The sequence below is a fragment of the Condylura cristata genome, unplaced genomic scaffold (assembly GCF_000260355.1).
Source record: "Condylura cristata isolate star-nosed mole 26May11 unplaced genomic scaffold, ConCri1.0 scaffold00024, whole genome shotgun sequence".
Lineage (NCBI taxonomy): Eukaryota > Metazoa > Chordata > Mammalia > Eulipotyphla > Talpidae > Condylura > Condylura cristata.
In genome coordinates this window covers 34769761-34789244 of record NW_004567125.1, presented here as the reverse complement: position 1 = coordinate 34789244, position 19484 = coordinate 34769761, and the positions used below count along the sequence as shown (strand labels likewise).

General features: G+C 50.1%; 3 protein-coding genes across 5 annotated transcripts; 2 read left to right on the top strand and 1 right to left on the bottom strand.

The window, feature by feature from the left end:
• The first annotated feature begins 105 nt into the window (after positions 1–105).
• JUNB (jun B proto-oncogene) lies at positions 106–1946 on the top strand. The gene has a single exon (XM_004688716.2). It carries the CDS (start codon positions 402–404, stop codon positions 1443–1445), a length of 1044 nt encoding a protein of 347 aa, XP_004688773.1. The 5' UTR covers positions 106–401; the 3' UTR covers positions 1446–1946.
• Positions 1947–4588: 2642 nt separating this feature from the next.
• PRDX2 (peroxiredoxin 2) lies at positions 4589–7368 on the bottom strand. Its single transcript, XM_004688715.2, has 6 exons — positions 7263–7368; positions 6704–6815; positions 6449–6602; positions 5789–5911; positions 5485–5615; positions 4589–4912 (listed from the first exon to the last, which is right to left on the bottom strand). Exons 2-6 carry the CDS (start codon positions 6804–6806, stop codon positions 4827–4829), a joined length of 597 nt encoding a protein of 198 aa, XP_004688772.1. The 5' UTR covers positions 6807–6815; positions 7263–7368; the 3' UTR covers positions 4589–4826.
• A 243-nt stretch (positions 7369–7611) lies between these two features.
• On the top strand, positions 7612–15123 carry RNASEH2A (ribonuclease H2, subunit A). Of its 3 annotated transcripts, XM_012729200.1 has the most exons (9): positions 7612–7759; positions 8720–8925; positions 10273–10344; positions 10459–10585; positions 10674–10761; positions 13625–13762; positions 13867–13954; positions 14710–14833; positions 14933–15123. In XM_012729200.1, exons 2-9 carry the CDS (start codon positions 8745–8747, stop codon positions 15066–15068), a joined length of 954 nt encoding a protein of 317 aa, XP_012584654.1. In that variant the 5' UTR covers positions 7612–7759; positions 8720–8744; the 3' UTR covers positions 15069–15123. The 3 variants fall into 3 exon arrangements, with proteins under 3 accessions (XP_012584654.1, XP_004688771.1, XP_012584655.1); XM_004688714.2 differs by lacking the exons at positions 7612–7759; positions 8720–8925 and adding an exon at positions 9893–10100; XM_012729201.1 differs by lacking the exons at positions 7612–7759; positions 8720–8925 and adding an exon at positions 10040–10093.
• Positions 15124–19484: the final 4361 nt, after the last annotated feature.

Below are 19484 nucleotides of genomic sequence, written 5' to 3'. Positions count from 1 at the left end.
CAAGGAGGGGGGGCGCGGGGGCCCGGCACCAGCATCAGCCAATCCAAGCGCACTTCCGCAGCTAACAATCGCCGTATAAAGGCGTGTGGCTCGCGCTGAGCTGCAGGATCTTGATCGCCGTCAGGCCCGTCGTCGGAACCTTCAGGGTGCGGGGTGCTGAGGGAAGCGACACCAAGAAAGCGAGTGCGCCAGGGAAGGCCAGAGGGAATCGAGAATAAGCTCAGTGCTTCCGCGCACAGCAGCCAGCGGACCTCTCCCAGCCGGTGCTAGCCTCCAGGAACGCGAGTCCGGACACCCAGGCAAGCCATCACCGGGAACAGCGCGCCGCTCGCTAACGCGAGGCCCGGGGCGGCCCCGCAGGGACTACCCTCCCGCCCCCTACGACCGCCCGGGCCGCCCGGATGTGCACTAAAATGGAACAGCCCTTCTACCACGACGATTCTTATGCAGCAGCGGGATACGGCCGTGCCCCAGGTAGCCTCTCTCTACACGACTACAAACTCCTGAAACCCAGTCTGGCGCTCAACCTGGCTGACCCCTACCGAAGTCTCAAAGCTCCCGGGGCGCGGGGCCCCGGCCCAGAGGGAGGCAGTGGCGGTAGCTACTTCTCTGGCCAGGGCTCAGACACGAGCGCGTCGCTCAAGCTTGCCTCATCGGAGCTGGAGCGCCTGATCGTCCCCAACAGCAACGGCGTGATCACGACGACGCCTACGCCCCCGGGACAGTACTTTTACCCCCGCGGGGGTGGTAGCGGTGGAGGCGCTGGGGGCTCAGGGGGCGGCGTCACCGAGGAGCAGGAGGGCTTTGCCGACGGCTTTGTCAAAGCCCTGGACGACCTGCACAAGATGAACCACGTGACTCCCCCCAATGTGTCCTTGGGCGCCAGCGGGGGGCCCCCGGCCGGGCCCGGGGGCGTCTATGCCGGCCCGGAGCCGCCTCCAGTGTACACCAACCTCAGCAGCTATTCCCCAGCCTCTGCGCCCTCCGGAGGCGCCGGGGCAGCAGTCGGTACTGGGAGCTCGTACCCGACGGCGACCATCAGCTACCTCCCACACGCGCCGCCCTTTGCTGGCGGCCACCCCGCGCAGCTGGGCCTGGGCCGAGGCGCCTCCACCTTTAAGGAGGAGCCGCAGACCGTGCCTGAGGCGCGCAGCCGAGACGCCACACCGCCTGTGTCCCCCATCAACATGGAAGACCAGGAACGCATCAAAGTGGAGCGCAAGCGGCTGCGGAACCGGCTGGCGGCCACTAAGTGCCGGAAGCGGAAGCTGGAGCGCATTGCGCGCCTGGAGGACAAGGTGAAGACACTCAAGGCCGAGAACGCTGGGCTGTCAAGCACCGCTGGCCTTCTCCGGGAGCAGGTGGCCCAGCTCAAACAGAAGGTCATGACCCATGTCAGCAATGGCTGCCAGCTGCTGCTCGGGGTCAAGGGACATGCCTTCTGAAGGCCCTCATCCACCTACGGACATTTCTCTAGCCTGGACGACTGGGCGCACGCCTGCAACGGGGCGATGGGGCATGCGGTGGGCACCGACCCCGGGGCATTGGGGCGCCAAAAACCACACTGGACTCCAGCCCGCCCGCTCTATACCCAGTCCTTCCACATCGACGTTTACAAGCCCCCCCCTTCACGTTTTTTGTATTTTTTTTTTTCTGCTGGAAACAGACTCGATTCATATTGAATATAATATATTTGTGTATTTAACAGGGAGGGGAGGAGGGGGCGATCGCGGCGGAGCTGGCCCCGCTGCCCGGTACTCAAGCCCGGGGAGACACTGGGAAGGGAACCCCCGCCCCCTTCCCTCCCCACTCTGCACCGTACTGTGGAGAAGAAACACGCACTTGGTCTCTAAAGAGTTTATTTTAAGATGTGTTTGTGTGTGTCTGTGCGTTTGTCGTTCTGACTTTTTATTGAATCTATTTAAGTAAAAAAAAAAGGTTCTTTATTAATTTGTTGTCTTTTTTTCTAAACCGGGAGAGCGGAGGGAGGAGAATACTGGGTTACCCCCCCCACCCCCTTGCTGTTTGTGGCTCCAGTATTTATATCCCTTTGCCAGCTCTACCTGGGTTGTCTCATGGCCAACTATCAAGCCTGGGTTTCCAACCGTTCTCGCGTGTCCCCTGATTTCGTTTCGAGGCTTGGAGGTCCAGGGCTGGGACGAAGTCCAGCCGGCCCAACACAAGGGAAGAAGGCTATTTGCGGCGCGACGCTCAGAGAGCAAGCGCGGCCCCTCCCAGCCGCGCGCGCAGGGGCTTTCCCAGCTGACGCAGCGGAAGGGATACCCATATATGGGCCGATTCTGCCCAGTGACGCGACGGCGGTCTCCGGGCAGATTCCGGGAATCCCCTCCCCCGCTCTGCCGGGCAGTGCAGCGGAGCCGGGAAGGGGGCCGGGATTTTCCCAAGCGGGTGGTTGCCGGGGCCCGGAAAACCCCAGGCTCGGTTCCAGAGCGTCCGCAGTAGGCGGGCCGCAGCCACCCCAGAGCCTCCCCCCAAAAACTGACGGGGGGGCCTGGCCGAACCCACGCTCTTTTCCTGGGACCAGACCCAGGCAGGTAGTTGCTGCTACGCGAGCACAGTAGCCTCCTAAGTACTCCCCTCCTCCACTCTCCAGGAAGGGCGGCGCCCGCCAGCCCATTTCCCCTCCCAGCTCCAGGCCCCTAGCGTGGCGAGTGCCAGGTCTGGTCCTGGGGGAGGCTGCTGGGGCTGCCAGGCGTCGCTACAGTCGCCCTGGCACGAAACTGCCTTCTCTGAGGCTGGGACTGGTCGGAATGTGGCTAGTGCTTCCCGAGAGGGTCTGGCTGGCTTCGGAGCTGGAAGCCCCCACAATAGCAGAGAAAAACAAAGAGAAATCAGGCCAGCCATAGGGATGGCGTGGGCAGAACAGACAATGCATTTATATAACACTGAGTAACCGGATCCTGGAGATTAATCTTTGACCAAGTCAGACAAACTATAAACAAACATTATTCGAAGATGGTGGTAAATGCTTGGAAGAGGAAAAAATGATAAAATAGTGAAGGAACAGGAGGTGAGATGATTTTACAAATAGATTGGGAGCATGGACTTATCAGCAGATCTGAAAAACTGGGGCTCTGAGAAAATTTTGGGTAACAGCGTCTTGGGGGCCGCCCTGGTGGCACAAAGGGTTGGGACGCAGCACTGCAAGCTAGCCACAGCAGCTTCAGTGCCAGTTGGATCCCTGGCCTCGGAGGTGATCCATAAGGCAAGGCCCTTACCCTGCCCGCCATTACCCTCCGCAGTGTACTTCATCTATCTGCCTGTTCTGCTCCCCACTCTGTCTCTGGTGAATCCTTTCACCACCCTGTACCTTTGACTTGTACCCTAGTTTTGTATGCATATATAAAAGAAATCTTTAGGGAAAAAAAGAACACACCCAGCGTCTTGGGCAGGGAGAACACAAGTTCCTGTGGCCAGAACAAGATCAACCTGTTAAAGAACAGGAAGCCACTGTTTCTGGAATGGATTTAACCAGGAGGGGGAGATGAAGTCAAGGAGTACCAGGCAGAGAGTTGGGGAGCAGTGTAGATAAAATTTAAGTCCAATGTCAGTGGCCTTTGGAGGATTTTAGGTTGGGCAGCAGTGTTAATATGGATATAATATGGTGTATGAATTAAATGAGGTGTTAAGTCCTATCCTGTGAAGGAAAAAGGTTCAGAATGGCAGTCACTTGTCTTAACTTGCCCATCAAACTGTACCCTAGGATTTGTGCCTTTCTCCTAACTGCTGCTTCCCAATCTAACCCTCAGCCTTTTATCCAAGGGGACAGACAGACTTTCCAACCTGGCTGAGGCAGAACTTGCCATGGGGAACTCAATTGCAAGAAAACATGCAACTCTTGGTAATGTTCTCAGGACTCAGTCCCATCATCCATAACATAGAACTTCCAGCTCTAGGGACTCAATCTAGTAACTACTAACTGGGCCCAGAACATCAAGTACTTTGTTTTGTAAAGATTATTTATGCAGACAAGAACTGGGGTATAGGCCAGAGGTGCGGGCACTGTGTGTATTAGAGGATTTACCAGAGACAGAGATGGAAACAGAACAGACTAACTGAAATACACTGTTAAGGGGAACAGCAAGTGGGACAGGAGAGATCTGACGCGCCGAGTGGGTAAGCTCCTTGGCTGGGAATCAGACTTGTGCTGTAGTGACTTTGATAGCTTCATTGTGCTGTACTTTAACGCATTGTGCCACCAGAGAGGGCCTCATGTACTTTCTTAACATACATGGTGATATGGGTTCTTTATTCCCATTTTCCTGACCAGAGTTGACATAATTCTTAAACTGCATTTGAATGCAGGCTGGCTGATAGCAACGTGTGAGCATTGCCCTAGAAGTCCAGATTTCAGGATGTAGGGCATTCTGGGATTTGTAACCTGTAAGGTGTCAGCAAACTACCTTGCTCACCAACTTATCTCAGGTAGGAAGGGAATGTGGTAGCAGTGTGAATGAGGAAAGGCTGCCACCTTATGGTGGAAGTAAGTAATTACCATGGCTGATTTGTAGGGGAATTTAAAGACAGGCAGAGGGGAGGTAGCAGGACAGACCACAGGAACACAGACTCACATTCATCCTTAATAACTTTATTAGTTATAGGCATAGTTACCTCTATGCCTATGCCCTGCTTAGGTGGGCTCCAGACATTCAACTCCCAGGCAGGAGCAATAGAAGACCTTGGTCTACCCCTTAGGATAACAGACTAGGGATTGAAGGTACAGATATGGCCTTTCTTGGATTATCATAGGGTACCCAGACAGGGGCACAGGGTCAACAGCCAAAGCTTTCCATCCATCTACTAGTCTAGTTGTGTTTGGAGAAGTATTCCTTGCTGTCCTCCACATTGGGCTTGATTGTGTCACTGCCTGGCTTCCAGCCTGCGGGACAGACTTTGGGAAGACACAGAGATTCAGATATGAAGTTACAACACCATAAGCAAAATAAAACAGTAGTGAGGTGAAGAGAAGGGTGTAAAGTAAGATCCTGAATTCAAAAGAACACAACACAACAAAACAAAAAAAAAGTGCTCAAGACCTACCTCATGTAGAGAAAAGCCCTCCAAGCCCAGCTGCAAAATTTTCTCACTCACATTTTTATTCCTTTTGGCCCCTGTAATCTATCTTTCTCTTCCAGTCCCACCCCAATAGATAGATACTGCATGTTTGTAGTCAGGCTGTATTTACCCTCCACATAAAAAGGTACTCTGATCCAACCAGTATTATTTGAGCCTGCCTTGGTACATAGCTTCCTAAGTACTTCTTTGGGTTTCTATGACCTCCCAGTTCCCCAACATCATGTTGGGTTTTATCCCCCCCACCACAACCCCAAAGGTGCTTAACTGAATTCTTTGGGGACCCTTGTGTCTATCCCACACAGGTGGTAAAGTACGAAGTGAATATTCTGAATGATGAAGCTTCATAAGTATACATGTGTGAACACCTTAATGTATGTGTCTGCTCACCTTCCCCATGCTCATCAGTGTACTGGAAGGCCTGGACCAGACGCAGGGCCTCATCCACAGAACGCCCCACAGGTAGATCATTGACAGTGATCTGTCGAAGGATACCCTTGCCGTCGATGATAAAGAGGCCCCTAGAAACATCAGGGTCTATAGTGAGGAATGGGATCTTCTGTTGCTAGGATCAGGGAAGAGAGTACTAACTCACTGCTAGACACAGGATTGGGAGCAGGAAGAGTATAGCCCAAGAGCAGCCCCCTCACCCTGCACATAGAGGCCCTTGAGGGAGGTAGCAGGCACCCAGTACCTGTAGGCGATGCCCTCATCTTCCTTCAGCACACCATAATCGTGAGACAAGCTTCTGGTTAAGTCAGCTAGCAGAGGGATGTTCAGGGGGCCTAAGCCTCCCTCCTTCCGGGGGGTGTTGATCCTGGAGATGCGGGAGAGATGCCTAGCACAGCAGGGTCCTCACCCTATGTGCCTGAGTGTGATAAGGGTTCAAGAGGGGGTGCTGGTGGTAAGAGATAAGGGGCTTTAGAGCAAGGCCTTGGGAGCTCCACCTACCGCACCCTGAAGTGGGTGTAGGGACTGTTTCCCACAGCTGGGAAGACTAACCATCCAGTCAAGTAACTTCACATATGCTGGTAGCCTTCAGCATGTTAGAGCAAAGAGCATGTGTTAGAATCCCCATTTTCTCCTCACTGTGTTCTGGGGCCCAACCCTTCACTGCCTTAAACTGGAGTTTCCACCTTCATGAAATCGTTTAAATAGGGCAACAGTCTCCTTGCCAGAACTCAGTGAGATAAAGCAGCTTCCAGTCTCAGGGCCTGTCTTCATTCTTAAGGACTAGGGCGTCACATTTCCATTATTTTTAAGATGGGAGGCACAATGGTTGAGCAATGGCCAGGAGGCGGGCCACACTAAGCTTAACTGCACCCTTCCCATCCCTGATGGTCCCGGCTCATACCAAGCCAGGTGGGTGAACTGAGAGTCCACAGAAACCCCCAGAACTTCACAGCCTAATTTGCGGAAGTCCTCTGCATGCTCGCTGAAAGCGATGATCTCCGTGGGGCACACAAAGGTGAAGTCCAGTGGGTAGAAAAACAGAACCACGTATTTCCCTAGGGGAAGAGTTGGAAAGAGACTAGGAATTAGGGCCCAGTGCCTCCAGCGCCTCCAGTGCCCGAGCCCCGCTCCTGAGCCCTCTCCAGGTCGCCCTCACCTCGGTAGTCGGAAAGCTTCACCTCTTTGAAGGCGCCATCCACCACAGCAGTGGCCTGGAAGTCCGGGGCGGGCTTACCGATGTGCGCGTTGCCAGAGGCCATGTCTGAAAGCTGAGACCCCCGCCCGGTCAAGCCCTTTGTCCCTGCTTCCCAAGGTCAAGCAGCGTACAGGGCCGCGTTACTGAGTCCGAGAGGCAGAGGCAGCAGCACTGCCCTTCCCCCTTCCCGGTACCGGGTCGGTGCCCTCTTGAGGTTGCGGGAGACCCGCCCCCAGACCAGCAAGGGCAAACCCCCTGTCCCCCGCCATTAGCACGTTGGCCCACGCGCGATGACGCTGGCCTCCACCCTAGGAGGAGACGGCGAGACCCCAGTTGCAGGAGACTGGGAGTCCGGAGATGCGGCCTGTATTCCAAGGCTCTGGCCTTGGTTTCCAACGCCAGGACAAAGGCGGCCACCTTACAGGGCGGAGAACAAAGGCGGTGGGCGCAGGGATCTGAATAAGGCCGGAGCTGCTCCAAGGGAACTTCCCCCAGCCGGGCGCATTCTACATGTCCCTACCTGCGTGGGCGAGGGCGGGATGCAAGGAACGGCAGGATGCAGACACCAGCGGAAGAGCCGACTTGCGTTCTCAGCACCTAGTTCTCGTGGGTCGTGGAGCCTTTTATATGCAGTAGACCCATGACGCACAGGGCGGGGAGGAGGGGGGCGGCGGACTAGCGGAGCGGTCGGGTCCACTGGAACCGCGGAGTAGGGGAGCGCTGCAGGCCGGGTCCACGAACCTGCAGCAGCAGGGGGAGGCGCGCGCCAGACCATTGCGCCTGCCTGTGTTGGGGGACTACAAGCACCGCGGACCCCGCGAGGAGCTTGACTGGTGTGCACGCAGAGGACGGTTGAATCCGACATGGTCCCAAGTCCGGCGGTGCTGCTACTGCCGCCTCTGATGCTTCTGCTGCTGCCGGCGACCCTTGCTCACGTCTCCCCCGATTATCAGTACTTCGGCGAGCAGGGTGAAGGTGATACCTGGGAGCAGCTGCGACTGCTGCATCAGGAGAAAGGTAACACAGGTCCTTGGTGTGACAGTGTAGAAAGGTGCCTCATTGCCTCACTTTGACAGCGAGTGCAGAGACCCTTCTCCCTGGACGTCAGATCTCTGCCCACCTTCGCACTGGTAGCATCCCCTTGAACTGTTTGCCACCTCCCCCCCTCCTTGTCCCCCACCCCACGCTGTTTTCACACCAGAAAATTATAACTGAGACTTCCTTTAAGCAGCTTACCGGAGAGAGGAAGTGTGAGAAGGCAATAAGTACTAAAGTAGAACTCTCCATGAGTGGTCTGAAGAAGTAACCAATGCAGTCAGAAGGACAAACAGAAGAACTTTAGGGGAAAGTGTACCAGGAAGAAGGAATGGGAGGTGGCAAGGCCAAAGGCCTGATAGGAATAAAAACAGGCCAGTATTTTGTGGTGGAGGCATAGTGAGAGCATAAGTTGTCAGCTTTGTGATCTGTAGATATGGGATCAGACCTGTCTCATGGGGATATAGGGAGACGTCAGTACACGGACATTATAAACTGCATTGGATAAGCTAATTTGTAGCTGTTTTGAAAGTGGTCATAATAATTGTATTTGTTCTACCTGGTTGCATAGCACCATTATGCCAATTATATTACTAAATTTACCACCTGACAATGCTCCTGGTCAGATGGTCCTCTGCCAGTTGAACAGGCTCATAATCACATCCCTGAAGACAGGAGTCAACTTCAAATAGTTGGTACCATAGGAAGTTGTACCACACTTGTAATAGGCAGGCTGGCACAAGTGGGAAGTGTAAATTTGCAGTCCCTCTGGGCTGTTCACCAGGTGCATGTACTCTGAAGGGTGGCTGGCTTTTCCTGTTCCAATGAGAGAGTCAATGGTGTCACAGAACTGTTACATGTTAGTCTTAACCTCCTCCCTTCCTAAAGGAGGGCTGCCTGCGGGGTGGAGGTATTCCCCACTACCTGGCCTTCCATCCCTAGAACTGGAGGACTCCATCCTTGGCCCATGGGGAAAATGGCACTGTCAATGCGACCTGGGAAAGCAGGAGCGCAGCCGAGAAATACTGGGCACCACTCCAGGCCCAGTGTTCATGGACCGAGAGAAGCTGGTGCAGGTGCAGCCCTGCCGGCAACAGGATTGTCCATCTTGCAAGCCTATCAACTGCAACTGAAGGCCCTGAACCCTGGTGAGAAGCTCTGAGGTTGGGGGCCTGGGGTAGCTGGCAAATCAGGGATTGTGAGTCGGGCCTCCGGGTTGGGGTGAGCAGCCTCTGTGAAATGTGGTACCAGGAGAGCTCCAGGAATGGAGAGCTGAGGGCTCTATGTCTGGATCTGGAGAGGGAGGGTAGGGGAAGGGAAGCAGAATCTGGAGACTTGCACTACATTGATAACCTGGGAGAAAGGAAGAACGTTGGAAGGGGCAGGGACTAGAGAGGGAGAAGCTGGACTGCAGGAAATGTGACCGAATTAGGGACAAGAACCTGATGAGATGCACAGAACCACAGGTTGAAGATATGAGCTCCGCTGTGATTGTAATAGGAGAGTGGCAGACAAATCTGGGAGGTGTGAGCTTCACAACAATAGTTGAAAAGAATGAGGCCAACTGCTTGGCAGAAACTTAGCAGGAAACTATTGAGTCAGGGGTCTAGGTGTGTGGCTAGGAGCCAGATAACACCAATGAAGGTAGGAAGGAGAGAGAGTGTGTGTGTGTGTGTGTGTGTGTGTGTGGGTGGGTGGGTAGGTGGGTGGGGTGACTGGGGCTTGGAAAGGTACCATGAAAGAACATCTTCCAGGGGGTTTAGACTCTGGAGTGGCAGGGACCGCAAGTACAATAGCCTGAATCCAGGTAGAGGACATACACAGTCATGTGGATATCTTATTGTGTGTGTAGTACTTCTGTAGTGCTTGACCTTCTAGGTCTGGGTCCTTAGTTTCCCCATTAATTTACTCTTCCACCAGCCCCTCAGTGGGCTGTACTCTAAGGATCCCTGGGCGCAGCTTGGGAAACAAACCCGCCCATCCTGAACTTGGAGCTTGGCGGCCAGCCTGGGAAACTACAATTCCCAGGGAGACTTGCGGTAGTGAAAGGTGTGGGCTGCGTGTACGTTGGGGGCGTGTCCTGTGCACTGATTGGTCAGAAACTAGTCCTCGCGGGTTCTGCGGAAGACGCGCGCGGAAAGACCAGTGTCCGCAGAAAGCCTTACTCCTGTGACCCGCTGTGTCGACCAAGGAGGCATGGATCTCAGTATGCTGGAGAGAGATAACACGGGCCGCTGTCGTCTGAATTCGCCCGTGCCTGCGGTGTGCCGCAAGGAGCCCTGCGTCCTGGGCGTTGATGAAGCTGGCCGGGGCCCGGTACTGGGTGCGCCCCCAGGACCCGAGTGGAGGACTGGCGTAGTAATAGGGATCAAGTTGCACCACGAAAGGGGCGGGTGTTGATAGTGGTGATGGCAGCAAAAAAAAAAAAAAGAGGGTTATGTTGTAAGAGGTTTGGCGCCTTTCGTGACTAACATATTGGACCTCCGTTTCTTTAGGCCCCATGGTATATGCTATCTGTTATTGCCCCCTGTCGCATCTGGCAGATTTGGAGGCTCTGAAAGTGGCAGGTAAGCCTGAGGTATACTTCTGGGCATGTTCCGGGAAGGGTTGGTGTGAACTGGAGGGGAAAGCAGGAGCTGAAAGAACCGTCTGCGCCCCTTTTCTTCCACCCCTTCTCCCAGATTCAAAGACCCTGTCAGAGAACGAGCGGGACAGGCTTTTTGCGAAAATGGAGGAGGACCGAGACTTTGTGGGTTGGGCACTGGATGTACTCTCTCCAAACCTCATCTCTACCAGCATGCTTGGGAGGTGAGGAGTCCCGTGGAGGGGAAACTATCATGGGCTGGAAGAGATGGTGACTGGAATGAGGTTGAATGGTCTCTGTTACCCCCTGCAGGGTCAAATACAATCTGAACTCCCTGTCCCATGATACAGCTGCTGGGCTGGTGCAGTATGCCTTGGACCAGGGTGTGAAAGTCACCCAGGTAAGCTGACTGTTCGGTTGCTCTCTTTTGCTTATTTCTCTCTTTTGCTTATTTCGACATAAAATGGGGTTTAAAAATGCAGTGGTGGCACGGATGGGTTGATGCAGGATTATGAAGCTGTCTGCAGCCACTGCAGTCGTTTTACTCCCAGCCAGGGAGGTAATCCACATGGCGTTGCAGACTTCTCCTATCTCACCCACTGCTGCTCTTAGCAGAATATTTCAATCTGCCTGTTTTGTTCCCACTCTGTCTCTGGTGAATCCTCTTACCCCCCACATCTCTGGCCTACACCCGAGCTCTTGTATGCATACATAAATATTGAAAAAGAAAATAAAAGTGCAGCGGGCAGTGCAGCCATCAGGCATATCTGGATTACCTTAGAAATATTTGTTCCTGTTGACTTACTGTGCCTTTTTCTGACATAAATGTGGAGGACCAATCCTACCTCACTCCCCTCTAATGTCTTTGTATTCTAAAGGGAGTGTCTAGAATAAATTCCGCAGCCTCTACTAGCCTAGGGCACTCTCCCTTCCCAAATAACTGCCCATACTTTTTCCCCACTGCCACCCTCCCCGCTACTTTCATCCTGCGCCTCCAATACCAGTCTGCTCCTCACACAGCAGTCATTTAGAAATGTAAATCTTGACATTTAATTTTCTGATCAAAGTAGAAATTAAATCGGAAACATTCAGATGCAAGTGAAGAGGATAAGATTAAATTACCAGCCAAAGGGTCCTCCCTGGTGGCGCAGCGAGTTAAAGCACAGCACTAAGAAGCTAAAGCCACTTCAACATGAGTTCGATCCCCGCCTGCCCCGGAGGTGACCACATGGCGTGGCAGACCTCTCCTGACCCGCCCGCTGCTCCCCTCAGCAGTGTACTTCGTCGATCTGCCGGTTCTGCTCCCCACTCTGTCTCTGGTGAATCCTCTCATCCTCCGCATCTCTGGCCTGTACCCCAGTTCTGTACGAATAAATAAATAAATCTTTAAAAAAAAAAATTACCAGCCAAAAATATAAATTGACATTGCATTGCATACCCTGAGGCAAAGACAGCTTGTGTTTGTTTGTTTGTTTGTTAAATGATTTATTTATATATGTATACAAGAGCTGGATATAGGCCAGAAGTGTGGAGGGTCAGAGGATTCACCATAGACATAGTGAGGAGCAGAACAGGCAGATATACTGAAATACACTGCTGAGGAGAGCCATGGGGATACAGGGGAGGTCTGCTGCACCTTGTGGGTCACCTCCCTGGCTGTGGAGGTGGAACTCATGGAACTCATGCTGCAGTGGCTGTGGATAGCCTCATAGTACTGCAGTTTAACTCCTGGAGCCACCAGGGAGGGCCCAATTTGTTTGTTTCTTTTAAATATTTATTTATGCATATAAGAACTGGGGTGTAAGTCAGAGGTGAGCGGAGGGATAGGTGAGAAGATTCACCAGAGAATGGGGAGCAGAACATGCATATGCTCTGAAATACCCTGCCGAGGGGAGCAGTGGACAAGACAGGAGAGGTCTGCTGCTACATGTGGGTTAGCTCTCTGGCCGGCTGGATATCAAATGGGTGCTGTAGGGGATGACAGTAGCTTGATAGCACTGTTTTTATACCCTGGAGGCCCACGAACACATTTTTTTCCCTTGTTTTAAAGATTTATTTATACATAACAGAACTGGGGTACAGGCCAGAGATGTGGGAGATGAGAGAATTCACCAGAGATAGAGTAGGGAGCAGAACAGGCAGATGTACTGAAATACACTGCTGAAGAGTAACAGCAGGTGGGTCAGGAGAGGTCTGCCATGCTAAATGGGTCACCCCCACTGGCTGGGGATCGAATTCATGCTGTAGTGTCTTGGGATAGCTTCGTAGTTCTATGGTTTACCCTGTTGGGCCAACAGGGAGGGCCACCACAGGTTTTGCTTTTTTTTTTTTTAAAGATTTATTGATTATGCTTACAGAACTGGAGTACAGGCCAGGCCAGAGGTGCAGGGGCAGTGAGAGGATTCACCAGAGATAGAGTGGGGAGTGAACAAGCAGATTGACGAAGTACACTGCTGTGGGGAGCAGTGGGCAGGTCAGGAGAGGTCTGCCATGCCATGTGGGTCAGCTCCCTGGCCCGGGGATTCAATTTGTGCTGCAGTGGCTTCAGAGAGCTTCATTATGTGGTGCTTTAACCCACCAGGGAGAGCCCTTCTTTTTTTTTTTTTAAGAGAAAAACAAGGAGGAGCCCCTTCCTGGCAGTGCAGCAGGTTAAAGCATAACACTGCAAGCTAGCCACAACTACTTCAGTATAAGTTCAATCTCCTGCCCCAGAGGTGACCCACATGGCACAGCAGACCTCTCCTGACTCACCCGCTGCTCCCCTCAGCAGTGTACTTCATCAGTCTCACTGTTTTGCTCACTACTCTGTCTCTGGTGAATCCTCTCACCGTCCCTGCATCTCTGGCCTGTACCCCATTTCTGTATGCATAAATAAACAAATCTTTAAAAAAGAAAAAAGAAAAACAAGGAGAGATACACACTTGAATTATTTGGGGAGGTGGCTGAAGCTCAGTACTGGAATGAGGAGCTGATGATAGAGTATTGGAGCAGATAAATGTCTTCAGATGTTCATGACCTCCTCAAGAGAGACAGGTGGTGAGGGGCTTAGCGAATAATAAAGGTTATTTCTGAGAATAATTGCTATGGAGACTAATTTCCCCCATTGTCTCCATGACATCATTGTTCTGTCCCAGCAATGGGGCCTTCCTCCTATTCTGCAAATGAAACATAGTTCCCCGCAGGGCCTATGTACTGGCTGGGTTGTTTGCACAGTTTGGCTTTCTGGGTGATGGATGAATGAAAATATTTCTAACACTTGGTAGGTATTCGTGGACACTGTGGGAATGCCAGAGAAGTACCAGGAGCGACTGCAGGAGCATTTTCCTGGCATTGAGGTGACAGTCAAGGCAAAGGCAGATGCCCTCTACCCTGTGGTTAGCGCTGCTAGCATTTGTGCCAAGGTCAGTCCTTCATTGAATATGGCCTGCCTTCAGTATTACACTGGGTAAGGGGCAGGCATGGCTGTTATTGGGAGGGATAACCCAAGTGCCTGTTTTGACCACAGGTGGCTCGAGACCAGGCTGTGAAGAACTGGCAATTTGTGGAAAAATTTCAGGACTTGGACACAGATTATGGCTCAGGCTATCCCAATGGTAAGCAGATGGTAGTGGTCCCACCTTCCCTAGAAGCTTCTCTGAGAGTATGGTAATAACCCTGAAGAGGAAGGCCTGAGTCTGCATCGTTTTCTCAGTTATTCTGCTCACCCCACTCTGGTAGAAGAGACTAAGACCTAGGCAGAGCCACTTACTCATGCCCAACCAATGTGGGACAGAGTGAAGTTCCTTCTTCCTTCCTTTATGCCTCTCTCTGTGTTGTTTCTCTAAAACACAGCAACAAACTGAGAGTACAATGGGCTTCTCTCCATCAGTTAAAAGAGAAGAGGGTCAAGGGTGAGTAGTACTGACTACACTAGGCTGCCTCTTAAATCTATTCTTTCTTTCTCCCCATAATAAGGCTCACTCTCCTTGTTTGAAGAGGAGATAATCATAGGTCCACCTGCCTCCCCCTATCCTTACATGTTCTCGCACACCACAGGAGAGGGGAAAAAGTTCTGTGACTGGACTCAAATCCTCCAGTCCTTCTGAGGCCTCGGGAGGGACGTATAGTTGGGAGGAACGACATAATTCTGATTGGAATAGGTGAAGACAAAGTGGGAAAAACAGGTCCAGGCAAAGACAGTCTGATATGTAACAGTGGCCCATAGAAAGGTCCTGAAGCAAGAAGCTGTCTCAACCAGTGGGTGATGCCTTAGGTATGCTGGAGGAGCCTGAGGTGGGGTGATAGGACCCTAGAAGCCATGCTGAGGAGCTTGAACATTATCACTGTTACCCACACCTCCTCTCCCCAGATCCCAAGACAAAAGTCTGGTTGAAGAAGCACGTGGAGCCTGTGTTTGGCTTCCCTCAGTTTGTCCGGTTCAGTTGGCGCACAGCGCAGAGCATCCTGGAAAAGGAGGCAGAGGATGTTATGTGGTAGGTGTCGTGGATGTGCTATGATGAAGGTCAATGCCTGGGATCCCTCCTGCCCTCACCCATGTCGCCAAGTGGTCATTGTCACCATCTCTCCCACAGGGAGGACTTGCCAACAGGGGATCAGGAGGGACTTGGGAGGATCACATCCTACTTCAATGAAGGCCCCCGAACTCGTCCTCGCCTCCCCCACCGGTTCTTCCAGGAGCGCTGCCTAGAGTCGGCCACCACTCTATAGTAGTCACCTTATACCCCTTTTCTCTGCCCACAATTCATGATTAAAATTGTTTAAAGAAAGCCAGTCTTGGGGGTTATGCTTTGGCCGGGGCGGGGGGGGGGTTCTGACTTTTGGAATTTAAATAGGGTGAGCAATTCAGCTTCCCTTCGGTGATTAAAAATTTTTGATTTACTTATTTATGCATACAGAACTGGGGTGCAAGTCAGAGGGGCAGGGGCAATGAGAGGCTTTACCAGAGACAGAGTGGGGAGCTGAACAGGCCGATCAGTGAAGTACATTGCTGAGGGGATAGCAGGCAGGCCAGGAGAGGTCTGCTTTGCCATGTGGATACCCTCCTGGGCCAGGGATTGAACTCACACTGAAGTGGCTGCTGCTAGCTTGCAGTGCTATGTCCTAACCCGTTGCATCACCAGGGAGGACCCAGTGCTTAAGTTTAACCCGAGTAACATTTAGCAATCACTGCCTCTAAAAAGAACAGTCACTACACGTGTCAGGAGTTTTGCTCCCAGTAGCCCAGAGGCTACCAGGCAGACTATAGACTGAAAAAAGATGTGAACTCTCATTTGTACAGAGTGAATTCATAACAAATTTTCCAAGTCAAGAATTTATATAGTTTCAGCCTTCTGCAGATCATGACAAATATGACAGGGATCCATAGCACTCTCATGAACTGCATATTGTTACCTGATTTTAAAAAAAGTACAGAAAGACATCTATACTGGGAAAAAAGATAGAGTAAAGATGCTTGGATTAGAAAAAAAGCATATATTCTTCAAGTTCATAAACATATCTCTTCAGGGCCTCCATGATGGTGCAAAGGGTTAAGTCTCAGCACTATGAAGCTAGCTACAGCCACTGCAGCACAAGTTGGATCCCCAGCTTTTTTTTTCTCAAGGATTTATTTATTTATGCATATGTGAACTGGGGTACAGGCCAGAGGTGGGGGTTGAGAGGATTCATCAGAGACAGGGGGGGAAACAGAACAGGCGGATCCACTCAAATACACTGCTAAGGGGAGCAGCAGGCAAGACAGTGTGAGTCACCTCCCTGGCTGGGGATGGAACTCTTGCTGCAGTGGCTGCTAATAGCTTGATAACATTGAAACTTTATTCCCTGTGCCACCAGAGAAATCCTTAAAATATATTTTATTTATTTTCCCCCTTCCTTACCCCTAAAATACATTTTACATAATAAACAGGGTGGGCATTGACTGGTATATTTTATTTTTAGAATGCATACTATGTATGCTAAAGAATTAAACATGTTGTGAAGCCTCCCACCCTGGTCCTAGCTCACTGGTGGGCTTGCTTGTGTGTCTCAGCCTGTTTGTTCTACTGTAATAGAAGACCACCAGTTGGGTGACTTCTAAACAGCAGGCATTTAGTTCTGGAGATGGGAGGCCAGGATGCCAGAATGGTCAGGTCTGGTAGACCCTTTCCTAGATTGCAGACTGCTGACTTCTATCTGCAGTGTCCTCATGACACAGAAGGAGACAAAAGTTCTCCCTTTAATAAGGGCACTAGTTCCATTGGTAAGGACTTCACCCTTGGGACATAATTACCTCCCAAAGGTCCACCTCCTAATACCATCTTTGGCTGCTAGGATTTCAACATGACAGGCAGGATGCAAGCACATTCATTCACATGGTAGCTGGTACCTTTTAGGTTAGTTCAAGAGGGGGCAGGGACATTGACAAAGACTTTTTTCCCCTACATAAATGGAAGTGCTCAAATAGTGCACATTACTTTTCTCATTAAATGTATCTTGGGGATAATTCCAAGAGCTTTACCATTCCTTTTACAGTCTCAGGGTCCTTGGCATGATAATTATGTCATGTAATGCCTCATGATAGACATTGGGTTTTTACCCAGCTTGCTATTCAATATGTACAGAAGAGAGGGTCAGGGGATGATTTCAGTTCTTGTGCACAGCTTTGGAGGATAAATTCCCAGAAGTGGGTTTGTTGCATTGGAGTCTATGTATTTGTGATTTAGAGAGATTGCCAAATTCCTTTCCCAGAGACCTCTAGCAGATGGCACTCCCACCAGCTACATCATGAGAGGTTGTTAACCCCACAACCTTACCTTGTTAACCCAGCTTTAGGACAGGTATATCTCTTTGGAAAGTTTGGAGGTCAGGTGGCTCAATGACATTAAAGATGTGTTTTTTTAGTTCATCTTTCATTGGATCAACTGTAATGCTTTTGCTTCTCGTAGTCCCAAGATGACTGCTACAGATCCAGACATCACATCTCAAACTCCAAACCTTCCCCTAGCAGTCAACCATTTTATGTCCTGGCTGGAAGTAGGACACATGTCCATGCCTGAAGCAATCCCTAGCAAGGGGAGTGGAATATCCAGCATAAAGCTAAGAATTGGCCCCACCCTGTCTCTGGTGTGTCCTCTCTGGTGTATATCACCCCCTAGGCCCCCTCCCCCACTGGCCTCACTACTCTGGCCTATACCTCAACTTTTGTGTACATAAATAAATAAACCTTTTTAAAAAAAGCTAAGAATTGGTAGTAGGGGGTGAAAAGAGACCCAGTATCTCCACTACCCTATGTTAACTTTAGCAGTGGGATTATAGTGGAAAGGAAGAAAGGAGATGACTCTTAAGTAAATGCTGTGATGGCAGAAACCCAGGTTTTTTTGGGAGTATTAAGGGGCATGTACTGGTCTGCTGACAATACCATAAAGTACCATACACTGTGTGACTTAAACAACAAAAATTAATTTTCTCCTAGTTCTGGGGAGTAGAAGTCTGAGATCAAGGTGTGAGCAGGGTTGATTTTTTCTGAGATCTCGCTCTTTGGCATGTACAGAGCTGTCTTCCTGTGTCCTACATGGGTAGAAAGGCTCTAATCCCTCTTTATGAAAACACCAGTCATGTTGTGTTATGGCCTACCCTAATGACTTGTTTTAACTTAATTACCTCTTTAAAGACTCTATTTCTAAGCAGTCACATTACAAGGTTGTGGAGGGTTAGGATTAAATATATGAGCAGGGCAGGGGGGCAGGGGTGACGTGCATGATGGGGAGGTTGGTTCTACTTGGGGTCACCAAGCCTGATGAGCAGATTGCCTGATGTGATTTCAAGGCCCTTTAGCAGAGGAAGTGAGGGTAAGCATTGGGGCTTGATTTTATTTAAATCTCAGATGTGGATTTTGTAGTTGTAAAACATCATAGAGCTTGATTCCGTATATAATTTGGAGTTTCTCAGATATGCCTTTTTTCCTTTCAGAATTATTAGAATTATGCTTCATGTTGAAATTCTAGGTCTTCTCACCCTACTGAATGGGAAAAAAATATCTTTGCACTCTATACAACAGATAAGGGACTGATCACAAAGATATACAAAGAGTTCACACAAATCAACAAAAACAAAGCAAACAATCCAGTCAAGAAATGGGCAGAACTTAAAAGATACTTATCCAAAGAGGAATTGCAAATGGTCAAGAGGCATATGAAAAAATGTTCAAAATCCCTTATAATTAGGGAAATGAAAATCAAAGCCACAATACCACCTCACACCAGTAAGAATGGCAAATATCAAAAAACTAACAACTGTTGTCAAGGATGGGGTGAAAAAAGAACTCTCTTAGATTGCTAGTGGGAATGCAAACTGGTATAATCACCATAGAAAGCTGTATGGAGATTCCTTAGACTACTAAAAATGTTGCTACCATATGATCCAGCAATTCCACTCTTAGGGATCTACCCAAAGGACACAAAAATATTAATTAAAATGATACATGCACCCCTATGTTTATTGCAGCATTACTTACAATAGGTAAGTCCTGGAAACAACCCAAATACCCAAAACTTGATGATTGAATCAAGAAGATTTGGTGTATATGTGTGTGTGTGTATGTGCGTGCGCACGCACATACACATTGGAACACTACTTAGTAAACCAAAAAAGATAAACTCATGCCATTCACAACAACATGGATGGAGCTGGAAGGAATTATGCTCAGTGAAATAAGTCAGAAGGAAAAAGAAAAATATTAAATGGTTTCACTTATGGAGGAATTTAAGAGTAACAAATAAGACTTAGGCCCAAAAAAGTGTATTGTTGTTACAATACAAAACACAACAAAACAAACAGAATAATAAACTAGAGATCCTACAGGGGAGGGGGACAGAAAGGGAGCTGAAAGAGGGAGGAATGTGGGGGACTACGGTGATGACAGGTGGGCAAAAGTGGGGGAGAGGGGAAAGTAAACTTTGTTTTAAAATGAACACTAAAGTAAATAGATATATAAATAAAGTTAAAAAAATTTTTTTAATGGGCCATCCTGGTGTTGCAGTGCATTTGGGTGACGTGGGAGAGAGGGGCAAGTAAACATTGTTTTAAAATTAACAATAATGTAATATATAAATAAAATTCTTAAAGTTTGCTTTTTGTTTTTTTTTT